The sequence below is a fragment of the Pocillopora verrucosa genome, chromosome 2 (genome assembly GCF_036669915.1).
Source record: "Pocillopora verrucosa isolate sample1 chromosome 2, ASM3666991v2, whole genome shotgun sequence".
In the NCBI taxonomy this organism is placed as follows: Eukaryota; Metazoa; Cnidaria; class Anthozoa; order Scleractinia; family Pocilloporidae; genus Pocillopora; species Pocillopora verrucosa.
In genome coordinates, this window is record NC_089313.1 from 6598271 (window position 1) to 6624366 (window position 26096).

Sequence of the window (26096 nt, forward strand, 5' to 3'; positions counted from 1 at the left end):
GGAAAATTCGTTTACGTCACCCGTAAATTATGGTATTCCTTTGTGGTGCACCCTCTCCCAGGAGAAATCCAGGATTGTCCCTGTCTTCAATACCTGCCAAGTACTATTGTTTCTCAAAAGAGTCTTAATTGAAACGATTCACGTAATTATCATAAATCGAGTACCTATTCAGTTAGCGAGACGATTTTTATCGAGTCAATTCTCCCCGTTTTACTGCGATCGATCCAAGTACGCTTTGCCTGTGTAACACTGGGGAAACGATACATTACTATTAGATGTTGCACATGCCAGTGAGATGTATCACAACATGGAATGTTCCTCTTCTGTTCTGCATTTGAAGTGACCAGCAGGCCAAGCTTAACGCGTTTGAAGTTTAAGTAACGAGTCTAAAGTCGTGTCGTAAGGAACACTCAAAAGTGTTTGTCTTTTGTCGAGCACTTTCACATGATGAGAGGACCAGAAGTGGTTTTGTTTGTGAGTGTGATCTTCGAGCTTGGGTGAGTTTCAATAGAAATGATGTGATTTAAAATGGAAAACATTCCATCGCGCGTGCAAAATGCCTATTGTTCTCGAGACATTTACTTGCAGTAGCGAAAAAATTCTAGATCCGTAATAGAAGCGGCGAGGCGTACACGAGATGGTTTTAATTGGTCGTGATTTTGTGCCCCTTCCCTCGGGGAATAATGGCATAGCTCATTAACTTATCAGGGCTGGGTTAAGAGACAAAGGAATAAAGGGGGTAAGTTTCTAAAGAAAATGTGTGCTACGTCGGTGGGAGAGTGTAACAGGGTAATTACGTATTATCAATTGACTTGAGAACGTAAATTGGCCACCGTAAAGAGTTTAAAAGCTGATATTTCGAGCGTTAGCCCTTCGTGCAAATTTATCTTTCAAATCGGCGCTCTTAATCCCCGCGGTATCAACGAGCGCTTTTCATTTAACTAATTTTTTGAAAAGTTGTTTTCCCGTCACCACATTCCCACTAATATAGCGTAGTTCCATTTTCTGCACAAACATTTTTTAAACCCATACACAACCCACAATTCCTCCGATCCCTCTGACGAAGGGCTAACGCTCGAAACGTCAGCTTTTAAACTCTTTACGGTGGCCAATTTACGTAACAACTCAGTTGATAATGCTAAATTACCCTGCTAAGAAACAAAGGCCGCGCAAAAGTTATTGTTTGTGCTATTGTTTCGTCTTATCACACATCTGCCCGATGATTTTTAAAGCTGGCTATTCAATGTACTTAAGCTTACCAAAAACGGTTTGCACATAAATTTCTGCCAAAGGCAATGGCATGCCAAAATCTTGTTGAAAATTGTGAAATCACCAAATATGTCACGTCATTGCAATTTTTGCCAACAATTTTTCCCAGCTCCGAATCTGATTATCCGAAGAGTTTAATCACTCGATTTCTTAGAAAATGCTTCAGGCGTGTAACTAAAGGTTTCTCTAAATCATTTTCCGTTTATGGAACCTGGAACATGCAAGTGAAAGCTAGATCCAAAGTTTTGTTGTTTTTGCTAGCAACTTCCATGCAACTATTAAACTCACCGGTACTCTTTTTGTTATCAGAGTTGTTTCCTTTTCATTAAATCCCGGGCGAGTGAAACATCGGCAAAGTATTTGTACCCCCGTTGGTTCCCGTGCGAATCTCTTGCTTTCGTGAAAAATCCTTGGGTTTACCCGAGTTCGGTTGATGCGTAAGATATGGTAATTGCTTTGTTTGGCCAAACGACGAATCCTAATGCAATGTTGATTTGTTTTGTTTAAGGATGGGGATAAGTTGTGCCCGAAAGGCATTTGGTAGAGAAAGGGAGGGACGCGAGGGAGAGCGGCAATACGTTATCAAACAGAAATCGAGTGAAGTCGATGATGGAGAGTTTTTGCTACTACGTCCAAACTATTTAGCGTCGGAACCAGAGAACATACCCGCTGGAATGACAAACGTGAAGCATCCTGGCAGATTCTTAACTGCTGCTGTTGGGGATGGAATCTCGGACGACACGTCTGCCATTCAGGCCATCGTTAATCACGTTGCAAGTTCCAAAAATAATAAGGTATTCTTCCCTCGAGGTGAATACCTAGTAAGCAGTAATATCGCCATCCCTGGCCCGGTGGAACTTCACGGAACACAGAGCGGTATCGCAGTTATCAAGTCCTCGACTCCTTATGTTTTTCAAGTTTACAATGCTTCACCAGTGAAATCGGTTTCATTGAATAATGTGTACTTCGACGGAATTCGTGTGAATTTTGACGGTGGAGTCAATCGAGAGGTCCCTGGACCAACAGCTATGAGTAACGTTACCATAAAAAGCTGTGTATTCTTTTCATCCGGAAGGCCAACTCCGAGAAACGCTGAGAGGGAGCAGTTGGAAATGATGGACCTTAGAAACAGTAATGTGTACAGAAACATCTTTTTGCGCGATTCTAATGCGTATGGAGTTGCTTCAAAATTTACCTTCACTGTGAGTGTAGAGGTGAGAGAAAACATATGTGGGCTGGATTTAGGCAAGATAGGCTGGTTAGCCACCAAAGTTGAGCCAGCATGGTACTGGCGAGATCAAAAACGAAAATTAGAATTCCTTATGACTCATTACAATCTGGAATCTGATCAAGGCTTCTTTCAAAGTTGTTGTTATGAAGAGTGCGACGAAAGGATGAGAATCGTGAAAAATATCTTCAACGGAAGCCCAAACACAGGTCGTTTCCGAGACCACGTGATGTACCTCAAAGGCTTCAATATGATGGAAGTTGTAAGTAATTACGTCAGAGGCTGGCCAGCGGATTATTCAGGGGGCATTAAAGCTCGAAATGGAAAAAATCTATTGGTTGCCCGTAATTACCTCGACGACACAGGTATTTTTTTGTATACTCACAGAACAATCAATCCATGTCTCTTTAATGGTTTGAAGAACGTTGTCATCTACAGAAATCACATCGTGCAACGAACCAATCCTGGTCATCTCACAAGTGGTATCTATTATTACGAGCCCCATGATATTGGGATAGATTGGAACATCACTTACTCCGCTAATGTATTTGAGATCGTTGGAGTAAGCGACCCCACTAATTACATATGTATCTGGCTGACCAATGGCGATCTTTCTCAACATCACGTGCTCCAAGACAACGTCTATTATGGTACCAAAATGCCTGTGAAGCTGTATGCTGACGACAGTACTCCATTGCATGAAACAGAGAAAAACAACGCTAGTATTACAAATTGGTACAACTATCCACTGTACAAGCTAAACATTCCCCCTTATTAGACTGTGCTAAATAACATCTATTGTTATTTGATTATCGAACTTTTATTTGCATCAGTGATCAAAGAATTATCCTTTTTAAGATTACAGCGCTCCAGAAGGATTGGAGCGAGTGATGAAAGAATCAGTTTTTTCTAATGAAAATCAAAGTGTTCAGTTTAATTATAATCAAAGATGGAGCCGCTCTAAGTTAGGAACTTGCGCGAGCGGATATTTTTACCCGATTACTAAAGAACTTCAAGTTGGGGGTAACGTAACTTAAAGTTTGAGGTGACGCAACCATGTTTCGAGGCGACGGAACTTGGGGCGACCATCCAGGAGGGCAATTTGTCTCGTACCCAGGCCTTGTGCGGCCGGCCAAGCCTTTATATCAGTTACACGGTGGGTACGAGATAAGGGAACGACATCACCTGTTACACCTGTTACCTATCAAATACTATTTTATCTTCAGAATTTTAATTTCTTGAAAGGCACAAGAAAGTTCAATTGTGTGCAAGTGAAGAGAAAAGTGAATTTTTCTTTAACAAAAGGTATACTGGGGCACTTCAGCACGACATAAGGGGGGCCGGGAGGGTGGTAGCGAGCAGCCGATTGAATGACTGATTGATAACTTTATTTATCCACAGAAAAGAACTCCTTCAACTTGATTTATAAGTAAAACATCTAATTCTGTTTGGCTATTCTATCAAATAAAGCAAGATAAATTCTGTCATGCCTGAGGCTGCTTTGCACATCAACATGGATGTTGCTACTAGCCTTTGGTGATTTGATGATTAAGAGTGTATCCACGAAAGCACCAGGCAGTCTTGCTACGTGCCATCTCACTGATTCCAATGAAACTTTGCCAGTTTCAAGGGTCTACTCCAAAACTCAAAAAGACAAACTGGTTTCTGTTTTGTTTTTTTCCGGGGTTGAAATGGACCACCCTCCCCCTCCCTGCATTTATCTCTCACGAAACGCGTGGGAGATAAATAAAAGTTTTTACCCTCATAGTTTGTTCCGTCAAAAACGCTTTTAATGTGAAGTCACGTCGACCTCGACAGAAAAGTTAGGCTCACCCTGTCAGAATCAACAGTTTGATAACGTAAATATCTAATAAGGTACATCATTGCTCTTTGATCACAGTAATGAAAAAATTTGCATTTGCTCACGCTCGCCACATTTATTCTTTGGAAAGTTATTTTACGGGAGGGCAATGTCACTTAGCTTGGCCTGTCTTGACTCTGACTGACGAAAATTGCCGACGATGCGGCGAGGTGAGCCCCATGAAATTATTGTCAGATGTTTTAAAAACTTTTTCTACCACAACAGAAACAAAAGCTGGTCGCTTACAAAATTTCAAAATGACTTCTAAATTTTGCTAAATCTTAATTTTCTCGTACAGGGCCAACGCACCTTCAATGGGTCTTTTATTTGATGTTTTACTTCTATGTAAAGATTAGTCTCTATAGCACCCAAATGACTCAACATCGCGAGGTCGGTTAATCAGGATTCTGAGAACTGTCTTCCGTATTGACCGTACACGATACGAAGGGGTCGGTGGTTTGAAACATAGCTCACGGAAAGGTTTCCAAACAAACGCAGGAAGAATTCATCTCTTTAATTTCCTTTTTGAAGCAGAGCGAAGTGGAGGAGGGAGGGGGGTGGGGCGTGTAGGTTGGGGTAGGAATGAGAATTCCTCATGCGCACATGCGTGAACCGCATACAGACACTCCTACCACTTGCATCATTTATCCCACCACCTTGCCGCCTTAACAATGAACAACAGTGCTATCTGTTTTACTCTGTAACCTGGTTAAAAAAAACGCTCACGATATTTTCTAAGATTTCTCTCAAGCTGTCTTTTATTTTAGCGTCTTTGAAATTACTACATAATCCCTTAAGAAACTTTGCCAAAAATTGTATAAAGTGTGCTAAAAAAAAAGAATATTTTGATTCCCTAAACAACATTTTGACAATGACCTGACTTAAAAACAATTAAATCACTATGCAAACATACATTATCTCAAACATTTCAATGCCTAAGTGACTTGTTGAACCAGTTTCAAAATATTGCTGCCGTCATTTTTCCACTTGATATTGATTAAGTTCTTGACCTTGAAAGCTTTTTCCATGGTTCTATTTGGAAATCCATGAATTTTTTTCCAACCTTTTAAGCACTCAGAAGTATTACTGGAACTGACCAAAAGAAAAGCTTTTCCTAAAGATTTTACATAAAAAATTTAGGATTCTGTTAACGAAACCTATAACAAAAGGCTTTGTGAGAAAACCCTGTAAGACTTAAGTGGCTCGTTTTTGATGCTTAAACTACTGTTTTAACTTTCCTGATTTCACTTAACTTAAGAGCCCTAAGTCAATAATGTTTCATGCTAATTATATCGGCCGGATAAGATAATTTTTGTGCAGAAAAAATATTCTCGGATACGTAACCAATACCTCCTTCTGAGAAGATCGGAAAACAGAATGTAAAAAATTGAAATTAATATCCTTAATTTGAGGTTGCCCTTTCCTTAATTACACAATGAAATAACGGATAGAGTTCTCTACTTATTCTATTTGGTTATCCAGCTACAAGTCTCTAAGGCCTGTTTCCTTCGTGCTATTCTCATCTTCTTTCCTGCAACAAACGTAAAAAAAAAACAATTATAAATAACTTAATAAACATTTCTTAAATAAAGGAAATACAGTTCTACCAGGCGTAATACGTAGGCAAATGTACACTTGCATCTGATTGGCACAGAGGCCCTTTCGAGATTCTATATTTTACATCCCACTGTAAGAATAGATTGTTACTCTTTGAAAGAAACAAAAAAAGGGTTTAAAACCAACTTTGATATTCAAGCTGACAAAGGATCACCGCCGACAGTCAGCGACCAGTAAGTCAAAGCAACCTTTGCATCTAATTTTAACTCTAATTTATGAAATACCTGTCCTCACCGAGTCTTACCTCTGCTTGCCAAACTCGAGCCTCACATTATCTCCAATCAGCGTAAACGAAGCCCACTCAGACACTTTGGTAAAGCCGTTTTTTCTCATCCACTTCATGGCCTGATGAAGGGATTCACTGGCACTTTCTCCTTCAACAAGGTGTTTGTAGAACCGACTCATCAGCTGCTCTGTTGCTGAGTCTGAAATGGTCCACAGCACAACCAACACAGAGCGAGCACCGGATCCTAAGAACGTGCGGGCAATTCCTATAACTTCCTCGGCTCTCATCTGTCCACTTCCACTGTGAGAGCAGCTAAGCACCACCAGTTTAGCTCTGATTTTTACTCGTGAGACATCAGCCATCGTCAACATGTAAGCTTCCTGTGGTAGGATAGCGTTTCGACCGTTAGGAGCAGGAATGGGAGAGAGGGCAATTTCTCCCCTCTCGGCGTTACAATGGGCAGCAAAATGTATCAGGCTCACTGAACTTATCCGCTCAAGCACCGCCTGCTTTGTTGCTTTCTCGTCTACCAGAGGCGGAACACCCACCAATCGTCCGACCATCTCCGCTTCCTTTCTTGCACCTGGCAATGGCAGCAGCCAATCAACCTTGGGATTGCCTATTACCAAGGCACCAGTGTTGCTGTGATAATCCTCTGGACTATCTTGAATGATCTTGAGTGTTGTCAAAGAAGGAATGACACGGATCCTATGGGTCTCCGACAGGTATTCGGCCCCCTCCTTTTCACGGAGAGCAGCAAACGGAACTTGGTGCAAACAGCGGTCAGGGACGATTATGACTTCAGGCTCCTCAAGCAAATCATAAACGGGGGCAATAAACATTTTGTAACACAAAGATAGACTTGAAACGACTCCTTCGTTCTTGTCCTCGTGTTCCTCCACGAGTCGCAATCTTGCTGAGCTCTTTTGCCCGGGGGAGAGAGGTTGCAAACAATCTGCCAAAAATTTACTTAAAGGCAAATCTTTGGGCAACCCAGCCTGAACTAGATTCTCTTCCACAGATATTCTTTTAAAGTGAAGGACTCCACTTGTTTTCAAGATCCACAAATGCAAATCATTTTGAAAATAAGAAATGTACAGACAAGTACAGTTATCTTCCTTTCTAGAGATGTCTTCAATGCCAAACCAAGATTGTGGATTAGCAGAGATGTGCGTTTCAACCGAGTACTTCTCTGCCATCAAGTCTGATAGGCCTCTAGCTCGAACCAACTCCTCAACGTAAAGAGCATCCCGAGAATTTCCGGTGGCACAAAGCAACTTACAAAGCAGCTTGTGGGTAAATGTTCCTGAGTCCTCCAGAAATGATGTTTTGAACTGATCATTGGCGCCCAAGAAAGATCTCAGCTCCTCATACTTTTCAATGCACAGGTGAAGACACGAAAGGGAGTCTTTGATTTTATTTTGAAACAAATACAAAATAGCGTGCTCTTGAAGGATTTGGAACTCTTTTCTTCTGTCTCCAATATCTCTAGATATGGATAAAGCTTTCTCCAAGCATACTTCCGAAGCTTCATAATCTCCAACAGTTCTAGACACAACTGCAAGGTTTGCAAGATCTACTGCCTCCCCTTCCTTATCACCAATTTCAGTTCTGCTAACGAGCGCTTTGTGGAGATGCTCTTTAGCCTTGTCGTACTGCCCAAGAGAGTGAAACACAGTTCCTAGGTTTCCATAACATGATGCTTCTCCTCTTCTGTCGCCAATTTCAGTTCTGATGATAAGCGCTTTTTGGAGATACTCTACAGCCTTGTCGTATTGCCCGAGCGACTGAAACACAGTTCCTAGGTTTCCGTAGTCAGTTGCCTCTCCTTCTCTGTCGCCAATTTCAGTTCTGATAACAAGCGCTTTTTGGAGATACTCTCTAGCATTGTCGTATTGCCCGAGCGACTGGAACACAGTTCCTAGGTTTCCATAACATGATGCTTCTCCTCTTCTGTCGCCAATTTTAGATTTGATGGCGAGCGCTTTTTGGAGATACTCTTTAGCCTTGTCGTATTGCCCGAGAGAATGAAACACAGTTCCTAGGTTTCCGTAGTCAGTTGCCTCTCCTTCTCTGTCGCCAATTTCAGTTCTGATAACAAGCGCTTTTTCGAGATACTCTCGAGCATTGTCGTATTGCCCGAGCGACTGAAACACAGTTCCTAGGTTTCCGTAGTCAGTTGCCTCTCCTTTTCTGTCGCCAATTTCAGTTCTGATGATAAGCGCTTTTTGGAGATACTCTACAGCCTTGTCGTATTGCCCGAGCGACTGAAACACAGTTCCCAGGTTTCCGTAGTCAGTTGCCTCTCCTTCTCTGTCGCCAATTTCAGTTCTGATAACAAGCGCTTTTTGGAGATACTCTCTAGCATTGTCGTATTGCCCGAGCGACTGGAACACAGTTCCTAGGTTTCCATAACATGATGCTTCTCCCCTTCTGTCGCCAATTTTGGATTTGATGGCGAGCGCTTTTTGGAGATACTCTTTAGCCTTGTCGTATTGCCCGAGAGAATGAAACACAGTTCCTAGGTTTCCATAGTCAGTTGCCTCTCCTTCTCTGTCGCCAATTTCAGTTCTGATAACAAGCGCTTTTTCGAGATAATCTCGAGCATTGTTGTATTGCCCGAGCGACTGAAACACAGTTCCTAGGTTTCCATAACATGATGCTTCTCCTCTTCTGTCGCCAATTTCAGATTTGATGACAAGCGCTTTTTGGAGATACTCTACAGCCTTGTCGTATTGCCCGAGAGAATGAAACACAGTTCCTAGGTTTCCGTAGTCAGTTGCCTCTCCTTCTCTGTCGCCAATTTCAGTTCTGATAACAAGCGCTTTTTCGAGATACTCTCGAGCATTGTCGTATTGCCCTAGCGTCTGAGACACAGTTCCTAGGTTTCCATAACATGATGCTTCTCCTCTTCTGTCGCCAATTTTAGATTTGATGGCAAGCGCTTTTTGGAGATACTCTACAGCCTTGTCGTATTGCCCGAGAGAATGAAACACAGTTCCTAGGTTTCCGTAGTGACTTGCCTCTCCTTCCCTGTCGCCAATTTCAGTTCTGATGATAAGCGCTTTTTGGAGATACTCTAGAGCATTGTCGTATTGCCCGAGCGACTGAAACACAGTTCCTAGGTTTCCATAACATGATGCTTCTCCTCTTCTGTCGCCAATTTTAGATTTGATGGCGAGCGCTTTTTTGAGATTCTCTTTTGCATTGTCGTATTGCCCGAGCGACTGAAACACAGTTCCTAGGTTTCCATAACATGATGCTTCTCCTCTTCTGTCGCCAATTTTAGATTTGATGGCGAGCGCTTTTTGGAGATACTCTTTAGCCTTGTCGTATTGCCCGAGAGAATGAAACACAGTTCCTAGGTTTCCGTAGTCAGTTGCCTCTCCTTCTCTGTCGCCAATTTCAGTTCTGATGATAAGCGCTTTTTGGAGATACTCTCGAGCATTGTCGTATTGCCCGAGCGACTGAAACACAGTTCCTAGGTTTCCGTAGTCAGTTGCCTCTCCTTCCCTGTCGCCAATTTCAGTTCTGATGATAAGCGCTTTTTGGAGATACTCTTTAGCCTTGTCGTATTGCCCGAGCGACTGAAACACAGTTCCTAGGTTTCCGTAGTCAGTTGCCTCTCCTTTTCTGTCGCCAATTTCTGTTCTGATGAGAAGCGCTTTCTTGAGATACTGTTTAGCCTTGTCGCATTCCCCGAGTAACTGAAGCAACGCTCCTAGGTTTTCGCAACAGGATGCTCCTCCTTCTTTGTCGCCAATTTCGGTTGCTATGGCAAGGGCTCTCTCAACATGCTCCTTCGCTTTTAGGTTCTCGCCAAGTTTATAAAGCATAATTCCGAATCTTGCGCAGGCGCTTGCTTCGCCAACTTGTTCACCAGCTAGTCTTTTGATATTAACTGCTTTTTCGTAAAGTTGTTTGGCATCTGTAAACCTGTTTTGACTCTCAACAATCTCTGCAAGAGCTAAGCTTACATCTCCTTCTCTTTCTAAGTCACCAGACTCGCTGTATAAGACAAGCAGTTTCCTGCCGTATCTTTCCGCACTTATGTAGTCAGAGATACGACGATAAGCGTTGAAAAGAAGTAAATTGAAGGCGCTGTAAAATTGTAGCAGTAGTGTATTAAATTGGTCTTTGCTGTTTTGATCGGTGTTATTTAGCAAAATCAAACATTCGCTGCATATCTCAATGGCTTTCTGAATGCGATCTGAGTTGAGCAGGAACAGGGCAACTAGAAAGGCGATGTTCATGAAAGCTATCATGGCTTCTGTCGGTCGTTAGGTTTCCATTGCCATCCTCTCCTGTCATAAGGGAAACGTTATTTTAATAACAAAAGTTAACAGAATGACTCTGGATTCACGATAAGTCACTACAAACAGGAACCCATATGTGAAGTTACCAAAACGGGCTGGAAACTTTTTGTAACGAGCTGAAAGTGTTAGAATTCATAACATCGAATTAAAACAAAAAATAATAAGTGAAGAAGACGCGTGGATAAGTACAACTGGAGCACATCAACGGATCACATTCAGTGAAACTTGTTTCTCTCTTAAAAGGTAAGCTATCTTTGCGTGACAATCGACCCCTTATCTTCCGAAGACACGGTCACGGTCACGGTCACGGTCACGGTCACGGTCACGGTCACGGTCACGGTGAACTTTTTATTTTTCTAGCGGGTGTGATTTGCGTGATCGAAGCCCAAAATTCTAAAAAAAAACTAAGTGACTGTATTTCGGTTTGGCCGGTGACCAGTGATGGATTTGAGCATCCCAAAATGAAATTTCAAGAAAATTGCCACTGGAGGACACTAACACCGAGCGATTATTCGAATGATAAAAATTCAATATGGCTTAGGTTCTTCCTTCTTATCGAAAAGTAACAAACAATTGCAAGCTTGACAAGCTTGCTTCCCGTTTAATTTAGTATTGACGTCAACATTAAGGAACCTAAGTAGTCAGGACGGCAACGCCTAGGAAGACTTCGATTAAAAAAATTAATTTCTGCCTTTAATTAAATTTTAAAAATGGCTGCATGTGTTTACCGTCTCATACGGCGCCACACCTCTACTTCAGCATAACGTATAAAAGAAGCGTTGAGTTCCAAATGGAAATTAAAATAATTTGCCGTCGCGGTTTCGGTTCGCAGACGACGCAAGTTGTGGTGATTTCACGTTGTTGTTTTGCATAGGACGGCAAAGAAATGTACAAAGTTTTGAAACGCACGTGCTAAGCTATTGTTCTGCCACTTAGATCTTTTGTTTTTCCATGTCCTTGTTGCCGTCGCCGTCGTGGTTTGCTTAAGGTCCCTATTACCTGATTTCTCCAAATTCGGGGAAATTTCATTCTCCAAGTCTACACGGTCAAAGCCAAACAAGTCGCTTTTGAGAATTATGGGCTCACTGTAGTAGATCGAGGGTCTTAATTAATGGGGTGATGGCTTTTACGGCTAGCGGTTAAAATTTTGCCTATTTTACGACTTATGGTTAACATCATTCCATTCATGAGTTAATACCAGAAATTTTTTTTGAGTCTAATTTTGTTCACGACTAACGGTTAAAATTACACAATTTTTACGCTTAACAGTTAAATTTTTTGGGCGTTTTATGGCTCACGGTTAACCTTCTTAATACCCTCAATCAAACACTGTTACCGCCAATATTTGATTTGAAAAAATTAAAACTGTGATGAAAAGTATTTAACAGAATCACTGAGAATAGCAACTGATCAATTATCAAAGACGATCGAGAAAAAGATCAAAATGGTATGTCTTTTTTTCCCTAAAGTGATTCATTATGTAGGAGACGTGAACTATCTCTAATCTTGCAGAAGATGGTGAGAGTTAAACTTTCCAGTTTTCATGCGACTGTCGAAAATTCAAAACGGAATTCGAATACTAAGGGAGAATTAATGAGAGGGAGATATGAAGAGTGAATCAGCATTTACTCAGAAGATTTAAGTGTTCCAATTCAAACGAATGAATTTCGGTTTTGTTCAGATCCTTCGGACCCTGATCCACTAGCTTGCTCCCCATAACAAACGAGACGTAGGTCCTTCATCAGCAGTGTAACCAGATTTATTCAAAGTAAATTTCGTGGTGAAACGAGAAAGCGTTTTCACCGGCGAGCACGACAATTACAATCCCCGACAATCACATGGAAAACTCCACACCCTAATACCTTACGATGAAGTACAATGCTTAACTGTGTTTGTGACGCTAGACGCGTGACACGTGACACGTGTGACAGAACAAGTTTTGTACGTCACACTTTTATAACCAATGATGGAATTGAACATGTCAAAATAACTTATTTCATTCTTTTTTAACAGGAAACGTCAGGCTTCTGTGTCCATCCCTTTCCAAAATTGGAATTTCATCACAAGATCGATACCAGTAGAACGAAAGCTTCTTCCTTTAAACGGTAAGCTATCTGTGCGCAATAATCAACTTTTCATGAACTAATATGGAAAACTGATCAGCAGTTTACTCCGCAGTGAATCGATTTCGGTTTTGCACGTCACACTTTTATAACTTCAAATCGACCATACTATTCTTTATAACGTGTTCAACTCTTCTTACTTAACACCGAGTCACACAACGCGTGACGCTCTCATGAATTAATTGTTTGCTTTTTCTCGAGACGTGAGCTTGGACCGCCTCTGCTGACATCAGTAAAGGACATTCTGCATGATAAATATGTCTTAATATAGGATTGATTTAAGTTTTCGATCACGTGATTGTGGAAACCCGACATCAGTTTCTCAAATTAAACAATGCTTAAGAGCCCATGACTGTAAATATCAAGAATCGCTGGCCAGGCGAAAAAAATCGAAAATTCTGATAATTTGCCTGGAAAACCCTTTTAGGGAGATATGTTCAAAAAAAATATTTCGAAGTTTGAAAAATCAAATGTGTCCGGGAAAATGGGGAAAAACGAAAATTTGGGTTTTTACCAATTAATTATGCAAAAAATACAGTAAAATTGACCAACTTTAGTGTGCGAGTACTGAAGGAGGATGTTTGGTAAGAAATCGAGGGTGTTTTTACTTCAAAGTATAATTAATTTGATTTTTATTTGCGGCATTTTAAGGAGCTTTGGTTCAATTTTAAAATTCACATGATTTTTTAACAAAGTGCTGTCAAACGCTTGTTGCAAAAAGCGAAAAATCGAGCAACTTCAAGCCTTCAAAACGTATCTTGGCATGTGAGAAATCATATCAAACTACATGCTGGCACAAAGTTTGGTCCTTATATGAAAATAATATGAAATAAAACATCTGGGTAATTCAGAAAAGTGCCAGCAAAATAAAAGAGTTTGCAACGCACTGTGGCGAAGGTCAAGAATTTGCATGATGCAAATCAGTTGTAGAAATCGTACTTGAGAGCTACAAAGTAAACAAGATAGTTAAAGATGGTTAAAAAACTCTTTGATATGGAAGTGATATGAAATCATAGAATAGAAAATCCGCAGACATTGCTGAAGAGGGCTGTAAATTGATGTGTAGATACGAAATTTTCTGTTAATTCGAATTGCAGAAGACTGTTATTGTCGACTCGCTATTTCAACAGCGCTACCTACACCTAACTATAGATAAGGGCCGCTGTATAGTTCACCATTTTTGTTGACTAGTGGTTTATTATCGACATCATTCTTAGTTGAATAGTTACGTTTTCTGCAAGTGCGATAATATTTCTTTTGAAATATCTTGGATATCTTGGAAAAAGTTATGTGAGTAAACAAAGTCACGCAACACCGCAAGCTTCTGCTGTGAAGTTTTTCACCTCAAGATAACAGCCCAACTATTTTTATGCTATTTACTCTTATCTTTTTCGGAAAAATGGCCACATTTCTGTCATAAAACTTGATAAAAAGGACTTATGTCACGGTAGCAATTATACCGTGTTGTAGTCCGGGTGATAATTCTCTATGATGCAATCACGGTCATTTTCTTAAAGGTAAACACGTACAAGGTTTTTCATAGGGCATAAACAGAAAACGATGTCATTCTGTAGCTTTGCTTCTCTCCTTGGGGGGAAGGGGGGGGGGCTTGTGGTGCAAGGTCTGAAAATCCAAACATGGCTGACTTTGTCGAATTGAAAGACTGTACTAGGGATCAAGTGTTTCTATGTTCAAAAGAGGGCTGCACGCAAGTTTCCAACGGCACTCTTCTCTAGAAAAGCATCTCGCGTTGGGAACATGCACAAAGACGGTTGAAAGGGAGACACTTCTTGATAAAGCGAAGGTTAAATAAGCTGCAAGGCTCGAGGAAGGTTCAAGTTCCGTGCCAACTATTCCTCTACCTCCTGAAACCTGTCCTCGTAGCACTGGATATGTAACACTGCCTGAAGGCTTCGCTTTAAAACAGGTAAAGAAAGTTTACCGGTTTAACGAAAAGCAACGAGAGTACCTGACTTACCATCGGAAAAGAAAGCGGTGAGAAGGTCGACGCGGAAATTGTTGCAACAGAAATGAGAAGAGCAAAGGAATTGAACGGGGAGCGCTTGTTCAGTGTCTCTGAGTTTTTTTTACTTAACGAGTAGCTTCATTTTTTTCCAGAATGGCAGCAAAAGTGAAACAGCAGACAGCCCCCTGCGCACAAGCTGTAACTGAGCAAGATCTCGTTGCTATGGAGGAAGAATTTAATTTGTCAAATGCTAAGGAGTCTATTTTTGAGCAGTTAAATGTAACTCAATCTATTCATTACCAACAGTACAACTGTTCCATGGTCGAGAATAACACACTCAAAAATCTCAAACTCGCAGTCTTAAAACTCCTTTGCGAGAGTTTCAATCTTGCATTACCACCTGGGGTTGATCATAGAAAAAAAGACATCTTACGTCGCTCTGCTCGAAGACCTTGTTAGATGCTGCTCTTGCAGTACAGTTTAAAAGGCAAATGGCAAAAGGCTGCTTCAAAAAATTTAGTTTTATATGAACGTTGATATAAAACGGGGGCCGTGGAGCATATTTTGGATCGGAGGAGCTATTGCAGTTCCCACGTAGTGTGAGCTCATTGGCACCAACTTATAATTATCTATGAGGGCCCTGGGGCCTCCCCTCCCAGGAGGGCCTCCTTTTGTCTGTTTCTTAGTACGCCTTTCTTAGTACAGAAAGACTGCTGACAGGGTGTCCTAGGGTATGCTCCCCCCGCAAATTTTGAAATCTAGAGCTTCTGAAATCACCGGAAACGCGTTTCAATCCAAGGAAAAATTTGTCAAATTTTTAATACAAAGATTAAAATAAATAACAATGATAATAACAAATTGTTCTTGGTGGGGCTACAGCCCACTCAACCCCATAGCTCCCCGGTCCCCGTATTAAGGGCGCAAACCGGAAATGAAAAAGTCCCCTTCGAACCGCACTTGGCAGTCAGACAGGATCAGGCCGGCTGGATGTTGTTCGATATAGACTCATAAAATAATTTATACAAGTAATATAAAACGAGATATATAGGACTGGATGCTTTAGAATGGAGTTTTGACGATAAAAGGATTGTGTCCGCTTTACTCGGCAACTTCACCTTTGATCCAACGTGACAATTGTCACGCAATTGAAACATTTTGCTTTTCGTCGAGACAGTTACGAGAAATGAAACAAAAAACTCATTGGCTTAAAAAACGAATTAAACGCTAATATATAGATTTAGTACGGTCGCACGGTCGCACGGTCGCACGGTCGCACGGTCGCACGGTCGCACGGTCGCACGGTCGCACGGTCGCACGGTCGCACGGTCGCACGGTCGCACGGTCGCACGGTCGCACGGTCGCACGGTCGCACGGTCGCACGGTCGCACGGTCGCACGGTCGCACGGTCGCACGGTCGCACGGTCGCACGGTCGCACGGTCGCACGGTCGCACGGTCGCACGGTCGCACGGTCGCACGGTCGCACGGTCGCACGGTCGCACGGTCGCACGGTCGCACGGTCGCACGGTCGCACGGTCGCACGGTCGCACGGTCGCACGGTCGCACGGTCGCACGGTCGCACGGTCGCACGGTCGCACGGTCGCACGGTCGCACGGTCGCACGGTCGCACGGTCGCACGGTCGCACGGTCGCACGGTCGCACGGTCGCACGGTCGCACGGTCGCACGGTCGCACGGTCGCACGGTCGCACGGTCGCACGGTCGCACGGTCGCACGGTCGCACGGTCGCACGGTCGCACGGTCGTACAACCAAATTTTTTTAGCTTGATGCGTTACTACTATTTTTCATAATTATGGGGCTACACTCTACGTGATCCGCTACTGAATGCTGGTCATTATTCTTGTAAATATCATGTTGTAGCCATCAAAAGAGCCTTTCATACACCAGAACCGTTAGGCGGTACGATTTCTACAACTGATTTGCTTCATGCAAATTCGTGACCTCTGGTCACAGTGCGTCGCAAACCTTTATGTTTTGCCGGCACGTTTCTGAATTACCCAGATTTTTTATTTCATATTGTGTTAGTATAAGGACCAAACTTTGTGCCAGCATGTAGTTTGACATGATGTCACACATACCAACACGCATTTTGAAGGCTTGAAGTTGCTCGATTTTTCGCTTTTTGCAACAAGCGTTTGATAGCACTTTGTTAAAAAATCATGTGAATTCTAAAATTAAACCAAAGCTCCTTAAAATGCCACAAATAAAAATCAAATTAATTATACTTTGAAGTAAAAAAACCCCCGATTTCTTACCAAACATCCTCCTTCAGTACTCGCACACTAAAGTTGGTCAATTTTACTGTATTTTTTGCATAATTAATAAGGTAGAAACCCGTATTTTCGTTTTTCCCCATTTCCTCGGATACATTTGATTTTTCAAACTTTAAAATAATTTTTTTGAATGTATCTCCCAAAAAGTATTTTCCAGGCAAATTATCAGAATTTTCGATTTTTTTAGCCTGGCCAACGATTCTCGATATTTACCACGTATGCAATAACATTGAATTTAAGAGAGTTTTAGTTCCTCTGAGAAAATTAAAACATCTCTCCTCGTGAACGCGCAATGCTATTACTTATCTTTTTATGAGAGACTCTGGCGCTTAAACAGACAGAGAAAAGAAAAGATTTGTGCTCGTATGCCCGTCTATCGCGTCCTATTTAGGTCGACATTTTCAACAGTTAGTGGTCATATGATAAACTGCCTATTGACTGATTTTGGTTGGGCCGGACGGGAAAATATTTGGCTCTCGGTCATGAAGCAAGGACCTCGCTGCGCTCCTACCACTCAATCAATAAGTACACAGTATCATTCGGTTTTGTACGTCACACTTTAATCACTCATGATGTAATTAAACATGAAAAATGAAAAGAGTTATTCTATTTTTAATGGGGAACGTCAAGCTTAAGTGTTGAGTCTTTGAAAAGTATGATTTACATCACAAGATTGATCACGGTACAACCTAAGTTTTTTTCTTTAAACGGCAACCTATCATTGCGTGACAATCGACTCCTTGTATTCGTGAACTTTTCATTTCCAGCGGAGGTGATTTGCATGATCGAAGCCAGAATTGCTGAAAAAACTGAGTGACTGTATTTCGGTTTAGCACGTCACACTTTTCTGACTAATGGTGGATTTTAGCGTCCAAAAATGAAACATTTTACTCTGTTTAACCAAAACGACAGGCTTCAGTGTTCACCCCTTTTGGAACGATTGGATTTGCTTGACGAGATCGATAAGATCGAGAGTATAACTAAAGGTTCTGTCTTTAAACAGTAAGCTATCCGTGCGTGAAAATTGACTCATTGAACTCATGAACTTTTCATTTTCTTATGGGTGTGATTCATAAATTAATGGTTTGTTTTTTCTCGAAAGGTGAGCCTGATGTCAGCCTCTACTGAAATCAATAACGAACATTCTGCATTATGAATATGCCTTGATGGAGGATTGAGTTAAGTTTTTGATCACGTGATTGTGGAAACCGTCAGTTTTTCAAACTAAACACTGCTGAAAAATCTTAGTTAATGAGGCTAGAATATATTGTATAAAACCCTTACGGTTTGAAGAAAGCAATTTTACGGTAAGGATATGAAGCATCCGATCAACGGAAAAGTACGCTTATAATATGTATGTAATAACAGTGAATTTAAGAAAGTTTCAGTTTCTCTGAATCAAAACATCTCTCTTCGTGAGCGCGCAGCGTCATGACTTATCTTCTTATGCGAGACTCTGGCGCATGAACAGACAAAAAAACAGATTACGGCGTTTAGAAAATTATGTACTGTAGAACCCGCCGCTAGTATCCAAAAATTTAAGAGAATGGTATCTCGACCATGAAACCCTTGTGTACATGTAGAACGGAAATTCAATTCGAATCTACCGCGATCTCTGAATCGATCGTTAAATACTCCTAAAACAAAATCAAGTTAATAGCTAATGCAGATCATAGCCACTGGAAAACCACGTAATGAAGCACTACGGATTTCCTATGATATCAGCGTTGGACAGTCCACACCATAAATAGAGGTCTGAATTTAGTTTTGTGATCATCAACTTCTCAAATTGAACGATATTCAATAACCTTAATTAATGCAGATAAGTTATACGGTATGAAGCCACAGAGATTTGAAAAAGTCGCCGTAGAACCAATTTATTTCACTGTGGTGACGATTCAATCGCGCCATCAACCGCTCTAACGAAGGGTTAACACTCGAAACGTGACAAATAGCAAACAGAAAAATCAAGAAAGCAGCAAAGAGCCTAACCTCGATACAGTTACTAAATAACTAAAGCTGATAAAAACTGAGTGATTAGAAAAGATTTTCAATCGCACTTACCAAGATGTTGACAATGTGGCTGATGCTTTCAAAATGAAACAACAAAAATGTCTCCTTACTCGGAACTGGTTAGATCAAATGACCACCACAAACGCTATAATATCAAGCCAAGCTTTAATAATTATTCGATCTAAAAGAAATACATTTATAATTCGCAATTAGAACAAATGCAAATCAAGTCTTTATCTTGTAACTAAATTCAAAAACTTCAATATAAACTTACTTCTGTGGCGGGTCGTTACAACAGTCTCACTCTACGGGTTAGCAGATTCTCCAGGTAAGCGGATTTAGAGACAGAAAAACGATAACAAATAACTTCTTCCTCACTTCGATTCTGCTGAAAAACTGACTTGAAACATAATAATCTAACGCTTTTAAATCAATCTATTGAATTACTGTCAATCACGATTCTTGTCATCGAATAAATCTGTCAGCAAGAGGCGAAACGAAACAAAAAATAAGGAACCACTTTTCCCAACCTTCCGAACTTCCGCTATCACAGTGTTCTAGGTATCCAGATCACGTGTGTATAGATTATTCCCATCTCCCCTCTGGGCTAATCGAAACAAAAAGGAAAAGTTTCAATTGCATATTTTTGTGTGCCCGACGGTGTGCCTGTCTATCGCGTCCCATTTAGGTTGAAATTTTCAACAGTTAGACGCGGAATGTTCGTTACTGATTTCAGCAGAGGCTGACATCAGGCTCGCGTCTCGTGAAAAAACAAACCATGAATTTATGAATCACACCCACATGAAAATGAAAAGTTCTTGGGTGCAACGAGACAGAAGCTTTAGTTGTACTCTCGATCTCATCGATCTCGTCAAGCAAATCCAATCGTTCCAAAAGGGGTGAACACTGAAACCTGACGTTTTGGTTTAACAGAGTAAGATGTTTCATTTTTGGACGCTAAAATCCATCATTAGTCAGAAAAGTGTGACGTGCTAAACCGAAATATAGTCACTCAGTTTTTTTAGCAATTCTGGCTTCGATCATGCAAATCACCTCCGCTGGAAAATGAAAAGTTCACGAAGACAAGGAGTCGATTGTCACGCAATGATAGGTTACCGTTTAAAGAAAAGAACTCAGGTTGTACCGTGATCAATCTTGTGATGTAAATCAAACTTTTCAAAGACTCAACACTTAAGCTTGACGTTCCCCATTAAAAATAGAATAACATTTTTCATTTTTTATGTTCAATTACAGCATGAGTGATAAAAGTGTGACGTACAAAACCGAATGATACTGTGTACTTATTGACTGAGTGGTAGGAGCGCAGCGAGGTCCTTGCTTCATGACCGAGAGCCAAATATTTTCCCGTCCGGCCCAACCAAACTCAGTCAATAAGCAGTTTATCATATGACCACTAACTGTTGAAAATTTTGACCAAAATAGGACGCGATAGACGGGCATAAGATCACAAATCTTTTTTTTTTCTGTCTGTTTAAGCGCCGGAGTCTCGCATAAGAAGATAAGTCATGACACTGCGCGCTCACGAGGAGAGATGTTTTAATTTTCTCAGAGGAACAAAAACTTTCTATATTATTGAATTAAAACTTTCAATGTTATTGCATACATAGTATAAGCGTACTTTTCCGTTGAACGGATGCTTCATATCCCCGCCGTCAAATGGCTTTCTTCAAACCGTTAAGGATTTCAACCTCATTAGTTAAGATTGTTAAGCATTGTTTAATTTGAGAAACTGATGCCGGGTTCCACAATCACGTGATCGAAAACTAAAGTCAATGCTTTTTTAAGACATATTTATCATGCAGAATGTCCTTTACTGATGTCAGCAGAGGCGGCCCAAGCTCACGTCTCGAGAAAAGGCAAACGATTAATTCATGAGAGCGTCACGCGTTGTGTGACTCAGTGTTAAGTTAGGAGAGTTGAACACGTTATAAAGAATAGTATAGGGAACGAATTCGAAATATGGTCGATTTGAAATTATAAAGTGTGACGTGCAAAACCGAAATAGACTCACTGCGGAGTAAACTGCTGATCAGTTTTCCATATTAGTTCATGAAAAGTTGATTATCGCGCACAGATAGCTTACCGTTTAAAGGAGGAAGCTTTCGTTCTACTGGTATCGATCTTGTGATGAAATTCCAATTTTCACGTAATGTAATTGTCATGTAAATCACACCCGCTAGAAAATGAAAAGTTCATGAAGACAATGAGTCCATTATCACGCAAAGATAGCTTAGTGTTAAAAAAAATTAAACTTAGGTTGTACTGTGGTCGATCTTCATGTAAAGACGACAAATATGCAACAAAATGCGCAGTAAACATCGAAATGTAAGAAAACAAGGAAAATTTTGGAAAAACATTTGGAAAATCGTTTTACGCGCCCTACTTTCAAAGATACCATGGAAAACTATATATCGCTAAAAAGCTTATGAAGTATAGAAGAAAAGTTTTAAAAGTTTCTTTTTTTCCAGCAAATTTAATTTCAATGTTTTCTCTAAATAAGGAGCAAATGAAACGAAAGTTTGAAAACTTGACCAGATCTTGTTGACAGTAACCTCAAATCAAAAGTCATAATTCCTTTTTGATTGCATTTGCTACAGTACAAAAATGAAGAAGCCAGATTTCATATCTAGTTCAACTGTTCAATCAATAACTTGTTGGTGTGGAAATTGAAGATATAATTAAATTTTAAATACATAATTTTATATTTCCAATATTGAATGCTAAACGTTATGAGTCAAGAGAAAAACACAGTTCTATACACTGAAATACTGTTTATTCCATCTAAGCAAAATCTTCTGACACGAGTGGTGCAAACATGAACGTACGCCAAATCGTTCAGAGCTCAGTGAACAATAAAGAGCTTTGTTCGCCTTCGTGTTGTCATACCTCACGCACTTTCTGTCAATCTTGATTGCAACAGACGACACGCAAGCCATGTGCAACAAGCTGTAATATTTCTATGCAATGATAAACGTTGGAAAATACCAAGGGACACTTCGTTGCGGCTGAACGAAGACAAAAATCATGCTGCCCAGGTCTCGAATGCTGGATGATAAATTGATTTTAAAAGAGTGACATATAGTTCCCCTTTTGTTGTGCTCTGAGCAAACACCGGTCCCTCGTAAAAATGTCGATTTTGAAATTAACGCAGAGGTCATATAATCGAAAGTACTCAGTGGCGCTGATTGCAAAATGAGAAACTTTACAAAGTGAGGCTACATTTTCCAGGATAAACAAATAGTGACGTAGCTCCATTAAATTTCCTGAACATGAGAGTCATCCAATATATTGACCACATATTTAAACATTAAGTCAAGTACATGTGTATTCAAATTGTGTCAATATTGGTTGAAAGCGAAGGTAGTTGATTAATTTACCTTACTCGACCGATACTGTTCCAATGCTGGACTCACGCTTAAAGACCAGCGGTTATTTTCAAGTAGGCCCAAAATTACCGACCAATTGCCTAAATTTAGATATTTAGATACTTTTTGGATGTTTCTCAGATGTCGTTGGCTAATTCTCACCTGGTTAAGATGTTACTTTTTTACCTATGTATTTTCTACCCTTCTTTAACTTAATTCGCTTGTTGTTTATCGGAATAGTAATTAATTGCTTATCTGTTTAAGTTGTCAAATATTTCACTTTTCGCATGATTCAATTCCGATCTCTCCAGATTCACCGTAGAAGGAAATATCTCAGTCAGAAAACAACTGGTTTCCTTGAATTCCCATCCTGTTATCACTGAAAACTTTCCACAATATTCTCTTCGAATAGCTTGTTTTGAAGCCAAAACAAAGGTAAAATACAAAATATACCACCGACAGATATTGGCTACGTAAGTAACTAGAGAAAAGGCTGTAAAACGGACAATTAAGAAAATGCACGGTCCTTGAAGGCAGCTGTTCCTCAGTGAAGGCAAGGCTGATCTTTGGCGAGGAAAATGGCTGTTGTACAGTTCTGTATTTTAGCGCCGTTTGTAGCTTCCAAAAAAAGTAGCAGTATGTATAACATGTACCCCAACATGATCATGCTCGATGACAAAGGAAATTACAATGTTTCCTACAACTACAATGAGTCCGCGGACACACTGGAGTTTATGGTGCACGTAAGAACCACAGTTTAGGTTGGTTTCGGTATTGTTGAAGTAGCATCAAATAATATGAGTTACTATGATGTGGCAATAGGAGGAGTAACAGATGACGGAACAAGCTATCTGCAGCTAGGTCGGAATGACAAATCTTTTAGATTTTGTTTGTTAGATAGTTTGAAACTATCTAAAAAACAAGAAAACTTCGCGAGATTCGATTTTACATCTCACGTCCCCGATATTACGTTTTGTGTCTAACTTCTTTAATTTCCCTTTAAAGTCAAGACACTAATTTCTGATCGCGAAAATATTCAAATTAAAGTGAAGAATTTAGCTTACAAAGTTTAGTGGAGAAATGGACGCAAGTCCCTTAGTTTAGAGAGAAATGGCATGTTTATTGTTTATATAAAACAGTCTAAACCATTTAAGTATTAGTATACTCACATATTGTTGCTTGACGAGTTTCGTCTTTTATTACTAGTGTTTCATCATACTTTATTTTTTAGCTTGAGCTTCCTTTTAGTCGACTTCCCCTCCACGTCCATCCTGTGGAAAACCATTACATGAACTCTTGAAATTCTTGCAAATGAGCCTAGTTATTTTGAAGTATAATATATAGATTTGGCTAAGCCTTAAAGCGGGGGTCAGGGTATTTTTTTCCCGGCACGTCCTGTCAACAAAATTAAGCCCCTTTTGTTGACAAAGCGCGTATTTTAATGGATTTTAATCCGCAACGTCCCCGTCTTCCTATAGGGAACTGATTCTATTGTAGACGCTGTAGGGTTGCATTTTAAAGTCAATACGCAAAATTTGGGGGCCTCCAACATTTTCGAAAACAGGAACGAAAATTGTGGAAACCGTTAAAAAGTTTTCCCGACAATATCCAACCAGAAAATGCCAGGACACGTTTAATATTGGGGCGTGTATGGGCAAGTATGTGAAATTGTAGTCTCCACCTCTCAAAACACTGCTAGTTCTCATAACGCAGGACAAATGGACATCATATTATATCTCAAATAATTGGTATCCATAAACGCAGAAGGCGCTCCGAAACTTACTAAGCAACCAGATTAAACGAGGCACTACTTTTCAATTATGCAATAAATATATTCCGCAACCACATGAAAAAAACATAATTTAGATGGTCAATTTAAAAAAAATATTTTCCACGACACAATTACATGAGTTTACTGTTTATACTAAAGATGATGAAGATCTACACAAAGAACCACCTCCTTGAGGTGGAGATTTGGGTAAATGTGTACTGGAAAATAGTATTTCCTTTTCTTCCATGTTGCTATGATTCCACAAAATGTCATGCATCTGTAAACAATATATAGTCTATCCTCTCTTTGAGAAGTTGGAAAAGTGACATCACAGCCTCTTTAAAAGTTGTGTTAGGTTAGCTCACTGTTTTCCTTTACCATTATTTAAATAAAATACCTCTTCTTCAAATTGACAACAGATGATGACGATCTACCAGCCCCTGCCGGCAGTGATTTAGGTAAGTTTCCACTGTAAGGCAATATTTTATTTTCTTCTATAATGCTATGATTCCACAACATGTCATGCACTTGTAAACAGTCAATAGTCTTTCCTCTTTCTAGGAAGTTGGAAAAGTGACACCATAGCCTCCTTGAAATACAACTTTCCTGTTAAAGTCTAAGTAATATGAAATGTTGTTTAGTTAGCAAACTGTTTTTCCTTTGACCATTTCCAATAAAGTAGAAGTTCATAAATTTGCAATATTACTATCACTTGGTTCAGTATTGTCACTTCAGAAAAACCTTTTCTAATACAATTATAGAACTCGTGCAGTATTTTTAATAAACTTGTTCAAACCAAGTATTGTTTTTTTTCATAAAATAGATGTGGACAAGAAAAATAATAAAAAAGAGAAGGTGTGGAAGAAGTGGAATGGTAAAGTAAAGTAAATATTAACCTAACAACAACTGACATTACAATAAACTAGGCTAACATTTGTTTTAGATGTCATTTTCCACAGTATTTAGAAAATCTTTAATTTATCATGCTTATGCAAAAAGAAATTGAATTTTAGAAACAATATAGGACCCAAGAGATATTTTTCAATCTGCAACAAACAGAGATTATTCCATGGAAAGTCTGCGCAAATGAGTTTTATTGCATCAAAAAATAAATAAATAAATGTGTGAGCACAGTGAGCTTGTGAGTTTTTTGATCAACGCAACAAGTGGATAAAAATTGTTTTAAGCGCTTTCCATGTTATGATGTTTTCGTTTCATACATAGTAGGCTTATTTCTTACTGTTTAACAGAGATTGGAAGCTAACGACTGTGAAAACACATCCTTCGTTCAATTAGAGCCACAAATGAAAGTATTTAACAATGTAAATCCCTATTTTTACCAAAATAAATTCCATTTCTCAACAGTTCTCAAATAGAAGATTAAATAATTTCTCAGAGATTTAAAGGTGAGAAAAAAGAAGTTGATACCATATGATAATTTTTAACTGTTTCAATACATACACATATACAAAGACTATGTCATTTCCAGTTATGACAAAAGCTGCAGTATGCAGACATTGTAGGAAAGATAAGAATCTATGATGATACAAATAGGGATTTTAGGGTAATAGGGTTACTTATTTAGATCTTGTGAGTATAGTTGTCTTATCACACCTTTTAATTGGTTTCGTGCTTTTTTTTTCTCTCAAAGGAATAAAATAATGTTTTAACTGCAGAGAGAGGGGCCAGTCCCATAAATCTTTCACCTAGAAGGACTTAACCCTGGATAAATTTGAAAAGAATTGAGAACCATCAACCATTATACACATGTTTAGTAATAATGCCTATGGACATTCCACCACATAGGCAGTGCCGCTGACTCGTAGGGTAACGTGTGTATTACATTGTACTGTCCAACAGCACCCCTCAAAACGGCTATCTCAGGGTTTCCACAATAACTTTGATGAGTAGCAAAATCACGCGACGTTCTCTATTGAATTATTTAAAAAACCTTAGATAGTGAAAATATGGAACGATTACTAAGACAGTTCCAAGAATTAACAAGCAAATAAGTATCAAAGGCAAATTA

The 26096-nt window shown here is 39.9% G+C and overlaps 2 protein-coding genes across 2 annotated transcripts; one reads left to right on the forward strand and one right to left on the reverse strand.

Moving 5' to 3' along the window:
* Nucleotides 1-447: 447 nt before the first annotated feature.
* On the forward strand, nucleotides 448-3275 carry LOC136278904 (uncharacterized). The gene is made up of 2 exons (XM_066162079.1): nucleotides 448-497; nucleotides 1778-3275. Exons 1-2 carry the CDS (start codon nucleotides 448-450, stop codon nucleotides 3273-3275), a joined length of 1548 nt encoding a protein of 515 aa, XP_066018176.1.
* A 1919-nt stretch (nucleotides 3276-5194) lies between these two features.
* LOC131787777 (tetratricopeptide repeat protein 28-like) lies at nucleotides 5195-19325 on the reverse strand. Its single transcript, XM_066162547.1, has 6 exons — nucleotides 19185-19325; nucleotides 18962-19091; nucleotides 10082-10505; nucleotides 7858-9847; nucleotides 6220-7749; nucleotides 5195-5889 (listed from the first exon to the last, which is right to left on the reverse strand). Exons 3-6 carry the CDS (start codon nucleotides 10464-10466, stop codon nucleotides 5841-5843), a joined length of 3954 nt encoding a protein of 1317 aa, XP_066018644.1. The 5' UTR covers nucleotides 10467-10505; nucleotides 18962-19091; nucleotides 19185-19325; the 3' UTR covers nucleotides 5195-5840.
* Nucleotides 19326-26096: the final 6771 nt, after the last annotated feature.